Source organism: Diabrotica undecimpunctata, chromosome 9 (genome assembly GCF_040954645.1).
Source record: "Diabrotica undecimpunctata isolate CICGRU chromosome 9, icDiaUnde3, whole genome shotgun sequence".
Taxonomy (NCBI): domain Eukaryota; kingdom Metazoa; phylum Arthropoda; class Insecta; order Coleoptera; family Chrysomelidae; genus Diabrotica; species Diabrotica undecimpunctata.
This window is the reverse complement of record NC_092811.1, coordinates 38467820-38479902: the sequence shown is the minus strand read 5'-3', so window position 1 is coordinate 38479902 and position 12083 is coordinate 38467820. Positions and strand designations below refer to the sequence as shown.

The following is a 12083-nucleotide window of genomic DNA, read 5'->3' as shown; positions in this document are numbered from 1 at the left end:
ATAAAATGATTAAGATTATGATAGATACTGGTTCAGAAAGTACTTTAGTCTCGGAGAATTTTATTTTTAATACATTAAAACTATCAGATATAATAAAGATTCCAAAAATTAAAATTGTTGGTGCAAATAATAAGAAGTTGGGTGAAATTGATAAACTAGCCAATTTTAAAATTAATATTCTTAATAAAGAAATTAATATGCAAGGATTTATTGTCAAGGATTTATGTGTTGATATATTAATGGGAAATGATGAATTGGAAAAGAAGAAAGTAAAAATAGATTTTGAAGAAAAAATGGTAACTTTGGAAGGGCAAATAATTAAATTTATGCAGAAAGATGAGGTAGAAGAAGGAATAAGAGTTGATAGGATATTATTAAAAGAAAATAATGATGTTTATGAAGAAGAAATGTATTTTGATGATAGGGAAATGTCCCAGAAGAATGTAAAGAATAATTATTGTAGTGAATATTTAAGGAATGGAAATTTTAAGCAGATGGATGCCTACGAGGCGGAGTGCGTAAAATTGGAAGCAAGGAATAATGAGTACATAATGAAGAATAATGTTATTTGTAAAGAAGAAGATATGATGAAAGTTTTAAATTGCCCTGAAGAATATAAATCAATAGTCATTTCCATATTGCAGCAACACAAGGGACTTGTCAATAAAGAAAATAGAATTGCACAAAATTATATCCATAGTATAAAAGTTAAAGAAGAAAAAGATTTTAAAACAAAATCATACCCAATACCATATAAATACAGAGAAGAAGTAAACAAAACAATTAATAATATGTTAGAAGATGGGATCATTGAGAAGGCAGACACACGTTTTATTAACCCCATAGTAGTAGTACGAAAAAGATCAGGTGAAATCAGGTTATGTTTGGATGCCAGGAATATTAACAAGATTACTGAAAAGCAATTTGAAGCACCAATGAGTATAGATGGAATATTAGGAAGAATTACAGGAATGTCATTTTTCACTAAAATCGATTTACAGCATAGTTTCTGGTTAATACCTCTAGAAAGAAAAAGTAGACAGTATACAGGATTTCAGATAGATGGAGTAGTATATCAATTCAAAGTAGTACCATTTGGACTTCAATCATCTTGCAGTGCTCTATGTAGATGTCTTCATGATATTTTGGATCAATATGAACATTTTGTAATTCACTACATTGATGATATATTAATTTTTTCTAAAACGGCTGAAGATCATGAGAAACACCTAAAAATTATAATAAATAGATTAGACAAAGTTGGACTAAAAATAAATCAAGAAAAATGTACATTTTTTCAAAAAGAAGTCATATATCTAGGTTATAAACTTAACACTAAGGGAATCGAAATGGATCCAGAACGGACACAAGTCATTCAGGAATATAAAACACCACACAATTTAAGAACTTTAAGAGGATTTATTGGAATAATTAATTATTATAAAAGGATGATACCAGATCTAAGTATAAAAGAAATTCCATTACTTGAACTACTGAGAAAAGGTGTAAAATGGAGATGGGATCAGAGAAGAGAACTAGCATTCCAAGAAATTAAAAACATTTTTCTGTCAAATTTGAAAATATACTATCCTGACTACACACAGCCATTCATATTAAGAACAGATGCATCAATAGAGAGATTATCAGGGGTATTATTACAAATACATGATGGGGTCGAATACCCAATACAATTCATTTCAAGAATTACAAAGCCACATGAAAAGGGTTACTCAGTTTCAGAATTAGAACTAGCAAGTATAATACACTGTGTCACAAAATTAAGATTTTATTTGTTGGGTAATGAATTTACAATAGAAACAGATCACCAAGCTTTAACATCTATATTAAATAACAAATATGGAAACAGTAGAATACATCGGTGGAGTCTAATATTGAGTGAATACTCATTTGAAATCAAATACATTTCTGGAAAATCCAATATAGTGGCAGATGCTTTATCAAGGTTAGAAAATACATCACAAAAAGGGCAGCGAACAATAAAAATTGGATTAAATCAATTAGTAGAAAGTACTGGATTATATTCTAAAGAAGAAATTATAAGAGATCAGATCAATTTGAGTGAAAAACAAAAAGTCCTTAGGAAAGATGGGGTATATTATAAAATAATAAATGGCATAGAAGTATATGTAATAACTAGAACTTTAGCAAAGAAAATATTGAAAAATTTACATAACAATTATATGCATATTGGTTCAAGAAAGCTATGGATGCTATTTAGGGACAATTATTTTGCAAAGAATGACATAAGTATAGCAAAAGAAATTACTACCCAATGCCCAATATGTCAACTAAACAAAGAAAAGAATGTAAAAAAAAAAAAAAAAAACTTACTGATAGATCCATTTCATAGATAGATGGTAGATTTCTTTGTTGTGAATAAATTTGACATCATACTTGTTGAATTTTGTACATATGGAAATTGTTTGGTACCCTAAAAATCATAATTTGGGGTTAGATACAGAATTGATTGTGTAAATGTCTTTATAAAAAGTGTAAAACTTACCAATTCATATGGATGAAAGCCTGTTGAATGGAAATAATTCCTAGATTTTGTCTATAAATAAACAGAACACCATATCTATTATATTTTTAATTAAGGTTATATTTTATTCTCTGATATCGCATCCATTGTTCCATTTGACATGACAGTTTGACCATAGAATAGCCGAACTGTACTCCGTTGTCCTCTGTTTTGACATAGACAGCGAACAGGGATGTATTTAACACATTTTAAATAAAAAAAAAATTGATTTATTAAATTTAATAAGGTATGGGAAAATTAATATTTAAAAAAATAATAAGTAAATTATTTATTTTAAATATTATTTTTGGGGTATTGTAACGATTGGGGTTTATAGAAAATAATTTATAAGTTATATACTACATAATATTAGATATAAAAAAGTATTTGACTATTTTAAATAAGTTATATACTAGAGAATTTTATAAAAATTATTTATGTGAGGGCATTTTTAATAAATTAGCATATAATAAGTGTAAAAAGTTGTATTTTAATATTGTAAATATATATAAGTGAGCCATGTGCTTAGGCAACCAAAAATACTCTCGGAGATTGACAGATATTTATACTCTGAAGTGACGTTTAAGAATATTTACGAATATAAGTGGGTTATAATAATATATTGTTTGAAATGTGTATTTTATTAAATTAGAATGTTAAGTTACTAATTTAATTATATATTCTGATCTGAAAAGCCTAAATGTAAACAAAATTATTAATAGAAAAGAATGGAATTCTCTGGATCTCCGGAGATGGCCATGTTTGCGAAATGGTTTGTTCCAGAAAATTCATACAAGTATGAAATAGAACAAATTGGAACATGATCTCTTACGAGATGGTTCTAGAATGTCCAAAAGATATAAATACCCGTGATTTGGATTCAAGAGGGCAGTTTTTGAGTTTTTTTTAGTCTGAAGTCAAGCAGTTTTTAAGTTTTTAGTCAGAAGTCAGGCCAGTTTATTATGAAAGTTAGTAGAAAGATACAATTAGTTAGTGAATATTGAAGTAAATTGTTCAGAATTTTCAAGAAGTCAGTCAGAAAAGTTTAGTAAGAAATATGAAAGTTAGTTGGAGTCAGTGAATCAGGTACAAATAGTCGAATTGTTTAATATAGTGAGTTAAATGAAGATTAAAAATTATGCATATAATTAATGCACATTTATAATTATACACAAATAATTATTGGAGATTATAAAAGTATATTGGAAGAAATTAAATTATATTATGGTTGGAGATTAATATAAATCAACTTATAATAATTGGATATTGGTATATTGAAAAGAAGAATAAATATAAATGCTGTTTGCTGGTTTGGTTGGTGGTGTATAGATGCTGGTGAAGAAAAATATATCTTAAATTGGTAGAAGCTGATAATTGAAAAAAGTAATTTCACAAAAAACAAGGATAACTGAAGTACGAAGACATTCAGTGGTGATTAGAATCTATATACTTAGTGGAAAACAGTTCATTTAGGCATTCAGTGAAAGAAAGGTACAAAATTTTGTTAATATAATTTAGTTAGTGTCATAACAATTTCAATTTTGAAGATAGTTTTGTTTAAATTTTAGATTGTCTATAGAATTTAATTAGTTTTATAAGAGTATCAATTTAAAGATAGTTTATTTTAAATTTACATTGGCTAGGTTAGATATATATGTGTGTTTCATAATAGTTATAATAAAGATAATTTAAAAAAGTACTTACAAGCTAATTCTTTGAGAACCGCGATAAAAACCCTATATTATTAAAAATACTCATTGCTCATCATTCAAAACAAAAAACACATCATAACAATATATATATATATATATATATATATATATATATATATATATATATATAATATTATTATTTATGTGATATGTTTTGTATTATTTATTAAATGTTCATAATTGTATTAGTCTTTTGTATTTCAAAATAATAATCTCAATAAATCACTGTATGACCCAGAACTGCTAATTTTGAAATACGTTTATGTCATGTCCTCAGTAGTATAGTAGTCAGTATCCCCGCCTGTCACGCGGGAGACCGGGGTTCGATTCCCAGTCGGGGAGGACTTTTTATTAATATTATTACATGGTAAATTAAACATATGCGTAAGTAGAAAAGTTATGTATATTATTGTCATTTTTAAATACTTATGAATATTGCATTTTAATTTGTATTGTATTATTATATTGAATTATGTTGCAGTGTATTGTATTGTATTTTTATATTAATAACAAAATAAACAATGAATTTTACTGCAGAGTATGTGTAAAAAAATTTTTGCATTCAACTCCTTTCATACATATATGAAAATAAAAATATACATTTTCATCAAAATATTGATTCAATCCTTCATTTACTATACTCCTATTACAGGTCAAATGTTGTTTATTAATTGTTAGTAAGTTGTTATTAATTCTGTTTCTCTTTCTGCTATGTCTTACCTATAGCATTACATATGTAATGATTGTGCAGATTGACTCCCAAATAAATTTGTAACGGCGAATGCGTGTATAGAAGTGTAACTTCTACCGAAGTCTACAGAAGTGTTACTTCTGTAACTTTTTTCTGCTTTTCTCATATGACATTTTTAGTACACAAAAAGGCATAGGGAAAAATCATGGTTGAACTTCGTATTGAAATCCGACGAATTCTGGCGCTTGATGCAGCATGCATAAATTGATGCAGCATACGTTGTAAATCATCTTCACTTTGAGAGAATAGTATTGCGTCGTCGGCATAACAGACTTAACTTTTATTGTGTTGTTTTGGTAAATATTTTCGATCGTTAAAACGTTTACGCATAAAAGTCGTACTGCAGATAGGTTCCTAATCTATGTTCCTAAATTACGTTAAAATCGCTTTTTTAAACTTAATATTGCAGATCAATTATAAATTCTTAAAGAAATCAATAACGCCATCAGTATTAAATTTTGTTTATTTACTAATCACAAATGATATAAAACGCTTTTATTTAAAGACTCGCTTGTTAATTACTAGTATAAATAAAAAAAGATGAATTCCGCTAGTCCAGATTTTACTATCAAATTCATTACTGTGTTTATCATTTTTATATAGGTAAATGACAACAATTTTACAATTTCACATGCAATAGCATTATCTCCACGGTATATTCTTTTATAACCTGTTAAAGGGTTATTTATAACCGATATGAAAAGAATTTGCAGCAACTTTCACATTTAAAGGGTTTATCTCCAGTATGTATTCTTATATAATATATTCTGTTCACCTTGATATTTTTAAAAAACTAGTGTCAATTTCACATGCAAAAGTGATCTCCAGTGTGTATTCTCATATGTTTTTCTAAATAGGAACTTTGTGAACATTTTTGGTACAAATTGCAAATGCAAAAGATTTACATTTAAGAAAATCATGAAATTTCAGTAAATTTCCGACATACATCTGGTGTGTATTCTCACGATTTCTTAACCTCGATCTTCGTAAACACTTCTCTGAGCAAATTTCACAAAACGTTTCTCACCAGTGTGTATTCTCATATGTTTTGTTAAACTGGATCTATGTGAAAAAACTTTGCAGCAAATTTCACATGCAAAAGGTTTCTCACCAGTGTGTACTCTCATATGAACTGTTAAACCGGATCTTTCTACAAAACTTTTGGAGCAAATTTCACATGCAAAAGGTTTATCCCTAGCGTGTCTTCTTATATGTTCTGCTAAATGTGATCTATTTGAAAACATTTTGGAGCAAATTTCACATGCAAAAGGTTTATCGCCAGTGTGTATTCTCGTATGTTCTGTTAAACTGGATCTATGTGAAAAACTTGTGCAGCAAATTTCACATGCAAAAGGTTTTTCGCCAGTGTGTACTCTCATATGTTCTGTTAACGTGGATCTCCGTGAATAACTTTTGGAGCAAATTTCACATGCAAAAGGTTTATCGCCAGTATGTATTCTTATATGTTCTGTAAAATTGGATCTTCGTGAAAAACTCTTGGAGCAAATTTCACATACAAAAGGTTTATCGCCAGTGTGTCCTCTCAAATGTTGTCCTAAAATGGAGCTATGTGAAAAACTTTTGCAGCAAATTTCACATGCAAAAGGTTTATCGCCAGTGTGTACTCTCATATGAGTTGTTAAACAGAATCTTTGTGAAAAACTCTTGGAGCAAATTTCACATGCAAAAGGTTTATCGCCAGTGTGTCCTCTCATATGAGCTGTTAAACCGGATCTTTGTGAAAAACTTTTGGAGCAAATTTCACATGCAAAAGGTTTATCGCCAGTGTGTACTCTCAAATGTTGTGCTAAACTGGATCTACGTGAAAAACTTTTGCAGCAAATTTCACATGCAAAAGGTTTATCGCCAGTGTGTACTGTCATATGTTGTGTTAACGTGGAACTCTGTGAAAAACTTTTGGAGCAAATTTCACATGCAAAAGGTTTATCGTCAGTGTGTACTCTCAAATGTTCTGTTAAAATGGATCTACGTGAAAAACTTTTGCAGCAAATTTCACATGCAAAAGGTTTTTCGCCAGTGTGTACTCTCATATGTTCTGTTAACTTGGATCTTTGTGAAAACAATTCGGAGCAAATTTCACATGGAAAAGTATTTTCCACAGTAGGTACTGTTAAAATACTATCTTTATTAAACTCTTTAGAACAAATTCCACACATTAAATCTTTTTTTCCTGCAGCGTGACTGTTTACACTTGATTTTAAATCAGAACTTTCTGAAAAGTTTTTAATGCATATTGTACACGTGAAAACTTGGTCTCCAACGTAAACCCTCGTATCTGATTGATTCTTTGTTGAAAATTGTATAGCGCAAATATCAGTGGTAAAGTAGTTTTTCTCGGTGTTCACATTCGTCGACGCACTTAAATATTGGTCCATATCAGCGGTAATTCTAACATAGTCTTTGAATAACTGTTCATCAGTTTGTATATCTTCATGGGAAAAACCTAAAATCGTTATTAACTATTAAACTACTATCATGTCCATACTTAAGTAAAAAAATATTTTATGGTCGGTTAAAAAAATCTCAGAAGAAAGGGGAAGGGGTTATCTTTAAGAGAACAAAGTACTTATTTGACTGTAATTAAAATATTAATAAAAATATAATAATTATCGCATTGCGAGACTGCAAGAAAACAACGCCATTGCGAAGACGATACAACTTTGAATTGTTCAGTGCATATAAAGAACCAGACATCACTCCAAGCGTTGATTGAATAATCCAACAATCAACGCTCCAAGATTGGAAAATTGTGCCGGTTGGGTCACGTAAAACAGATACAGGAAGATCTTGCATCCAAGAAAATGCTAACGCAGACACGTACGGAAGAAGACCAAAAGGTATACTCAGGGTTGAATATACAGGGTGTTTCAAAAAGGTATGTCATAAATTAAATCACGTATTCCGGGGACAAAAATAAATTGATTGAATCCAACTTACCTTAGTACAAAAGTGTACACAAAAAAAGTTACACCCCTTTGAAGTTACAAAATAAAAATTGTTTTTTGCATTATCTCCTAAACTACTTGACATTTTGTAATATAAATGGACACCTTACTCTCTTGTTCTGAAAGCATTTTTCATAAAAAAGACAACAAAATCTAAGAGCACAGAAAAACTTTAAGGGGGGTGTGCAGTCCTATTTCCCCCCAAACTTTTGAGTACGTTCAAATCAAATGAATTTTGTGGCATCATTAGTTTAACACATTATTTTTAAAACTTTTTTGCTTCTTATCACTTTTTCGAAAAACTAGTTTTTTCCTAGTTGGCCATACAATTACAATTAGTTTCTACGGATACCATAATTACAAACAGTTCCATCAATACTAGTCAATAATTTGAAGCTATCATTTATTGTGTGAATAAGATTATTATTAAAAATATTGATATTACAATGGCCTACACATTTCAGGAAATGGCAGATATGCATTTAACTTTGGGTAAGTTGGATCAGATTAAATTATGATTTCAATATACCATCGGGAATATCGTAGGTGAATGTCAAGGAAATAGTGCAGCAGCCGCAAGGCGTTATGCGGTAAAATACCCAATCGAAATACACCCGATAGACGATTATTTCTGACCATTGATCGTCGTTTACGGGAAACGGGTACATTTCAACTGCAAGTTGCTGGCTATAGTGTCGTCCAATAATAGATGCAACTGATGAAGACATTTTAGAAATCATTTAAGAAGTCCCTGGAACAAGTACAAGGGTAATAGTTGCTCAACTAAATGTTCCTCACGTAATGTTCCTACGTTTTGTTTACATTTGATGCTTCAAACACAAATTAATAAAATTAGAAGTGTAAATCTTGTTTAGTGATTGCTGGTAATATTGACTTAAGTTAAAGGTTCTGAAATTGTTTACTTGTGGCATGTTCAAGATTATAACTACTGCATTGATTGTCGTCGCAGCAAGAGTGGACCTATGAAATTCACTCTGCTCAAGGGCTTCGTGTATAATGTACGAAGTACCCCTAAGCATTTGTCCAATTTAACTTCTGGATGTTGGTATTTTTACCAAGTCTTGGTATGTAATTTCTTATATGTATAATAAGGTAGGCCATCGTTGAAATGAAACAACTTTTTGAAGAGCGAAGACTGGCTACAAATTCTAAAATTTGCGGTAGCAATGGATCAGAGCCCCGACCGGTGACCCCCTAGAGCGTACTATGCTCTAGCTGAGGCTGTGATCTAACGACTGATCCTGACTCACACACACACACGCGCAGTGATCAACCCTACCCCTAGGAACATGTGTATACCATTGAAAGGTGGGATCCACATGTCCGAAGATCAAACCGGTCACACTTCGCTATTGAAGTGGTACCTATCTGACCCCCAGGCTTTTCCTAGATGTGCAAGATGTACATTGTTCAAAAAATGTAGCTCCTACTTCAAAACTCAGTTAGCAGAAAGCGAGGGACCTGTATGTACATTTGCATTAACAACAATAACAAAGGACCTGTCATAAGAAATAATTAGTTAAGAGTCAATCCAAGAGACCTTCTTCTTCTTCTTCTTCCTATGCCGTCCCCATTAACGGAGGTTGGCGACCACATTTTTAAAAGCTTCTCTGTCTTTTGCAACGTAGAATAATTCGTCTACAGTCATGTTTGTCCAGTCTCGACTATTTCGCAGCCATGGCTTCCTCTTTCTACCTATTCCCTTTTTGCCATCGACTCTACCCTGCATGATGACCTGCAGAAGACTATATTTACCATTTCTCAGTATGTGTCCAAGGTATGCAGTCTTGCGTACTTTTATTGTTCTCAACAATTTTTTGTCTCGATCCATCCTTCTCAGCACTTCCTCATTGGTGACCCTGGCAGTCCATGGAATTCTCAACATTCTCCGGTATATCCAAAGTTCAAAGGCTTCAAGCTTGTTAACTATTTGCGCTTTTAATGTCCATGTTTCTACCCCGTACAATAGTTGCGACCAGACATAACATTCAACAAACCTCAGTCCCAGCGCAGTATTCAGATTTTTGTCACAGAACAATTGCTTGAATTTTAAGAACGCTGCCCTTGCCATTTCTATTCATACCCTGATCTCTTGGTCTGGATCTAATTCTGTGTTGATGTAAGCTCCCAGATATTTAATGAATAAGAGACCAATGAATGCCAAATGACAAAACAGCTATGTGGGAAACATTTTATCTAAGATGTAATTATTACAAGTCAACCCTACAAAATTCAGGTTTTTCCTGATTTAAGAAATTTGTTGTTCCCGAAATTTTGGAGGTCACCGAACCAACTATTTTTCCTAATGTGTCTTCGTCACACGGGCGATAAAGTTCCCTTGTTTCAGTCTACTGTTTATTTGAATGCTGCTGAATAGACTACTGTTCACATGTTAGATATTCCACCCTTTATCCAGACTTTGGTCTCACGAATAAGTGTTTGGTATTGAGAGATTCGCCATCATCACCATCATGTACTTAATTTCAAGCTATACGATCATGTTCCTTCAGAAGTGTTTAGAAAGTTTATGTATGGTTCTGTTAAACTCCTTATATCTAGATATGAATACTTGGTTTGTTTGTCCTAAAACTGAATTGATATTATCATCTACCAGAAGGAATATTCGAGAAGATTTTATATTAGCCGTTAATGAGTGATACTCCTGTGTAGCTAATACTTTTTGTTTTGCCCTCTTTTTGTGGATGACTACTGCAGGTGTGATTTATTTGGGTGTATTAGGTAACATAATGCTTTCCCACATATTTTAAGAATTATGCTGCTATTTCATTAATCACAGATGCTTTATGATTTTTTAGTTTGTTTGAAGCCTCTGGAATTCTTCAAATAAGACACATCTACTGTCATATAAATGTCTTCTTTGTGTGATTCTGTGATTCTTGACTTAGAGGGTTATAGTTAGAGGAGTAGTAGAAAGGTATCGTCCAGGTACTTTCCATTCTACATCTTCTTATTTGTATTTCCAGATCTCTGTACGTGGCAATCTTTTCGTTGTATTATTATTATCATTATTTTTATAATTAATATTCTTAACTTTTTATAAAATAGGTCCTGAGTAAAGTCGACCTTCTGATTTTGGTGAAGAATGGAGGAATGTCAAATTTAAGGATGCTATGGTAAAATTCATCATTGACCATTGGAATACGCAAGCTGCTGTCAAATTTTTAAGAGGATAAAGAGTTATGTTTCTTATGAAAAATGCTTCGAGTATCTGGTTAACAATAACCTAATTCATTGCCAAATTATTAACAAATATTGCAGCGCGTGATATAGGAAAGCTGATACAAAAATCGCATTTTTTCTAAATCAAATTGAAATTGGCACTCCAGTCAATGAGCGAGAATTAAGCAGAGTTCTTAAGCAGCATTGCTTAAGAACGTCCTATATAGGTAGCATTTGGAGTAATGCTTATTTAGATTACTTTGACTTAAAGGCAAACAATTATGGATGGGTACTGGTTGACGACTCATAAGTCTTCAGATGGTATGAGGGCGATGACATCCCTGAAGACGTGGGAGATGTATTCGTTCAAGAAATAAATTTAAAAGTGCATATATTTATAAGTGCATATCGAATGCAGTGTGTAGAGCAATACATTTTTCCTTTTTCTTTTTCTCTTAGACGACATAAAATCTACTAGTGACAACTCGGACGATAGTGTCGATGAGGACGACGATGATGATGAAGTACCTATCATTTTGATTTTTTCCACAGTCACTCCATAAAATTAGTATCATTAAATTAATACACATTATTTTAATAGATGTAATTTTTTTATCATAGGCAACTTTCAAAACACAAAATAACATTTCATGATTAAAAAATGGAACACATGAGTTAAAAACTTCACCGTACCTACATTATATATTTTGGTATGATGAAAATTGGGCAATTTTGGATTTCGGAGTTGTCCCACTTGACATGGAATGACTTAGATCCGGTGCATGACTCTTACAAACGATTTACATAAAAGAATATAATAAAAATCGCTCGTGACATTTATTTCAATTTTCATACAAATATATATTGATGTTTTGTATGCCCACTCAAAAAGGATGAACGAGAAAATATTG

The 12083-nt window shown here is 31.4% G+C and overlaps 1 protein-coding gene across 4 annotated transcripts in view; it reads right to left on the bottom strand.

The window, feature by feature from the left end:
- LOC140449876 (uncharacterized) overlaps window positions 1-12083 on the bottom strand; it is a 117515-nt gene that overhangs the window by 79387 nt on the left and 26045 nt on the right. The window contains exon 2 of one of the 4 annotated variants that reach the window (XM_072543267.1): window positions 5460-7469. The exons of the other annotated variants lie outside the window; for them this stretch is intronic. Within the exon in view, the coding sequence (XP_072399368.1) occupies window positions 5977-7469 (1493 nt within the window). The 3' untranslated portion in view covers window positions 5460-5976. Of the gene's footprint in view, window positions 1-5459; window positions 7470-12083 lie in introns of those variants that run through there. 4 annotated transcript variants of the gene reach the window in all.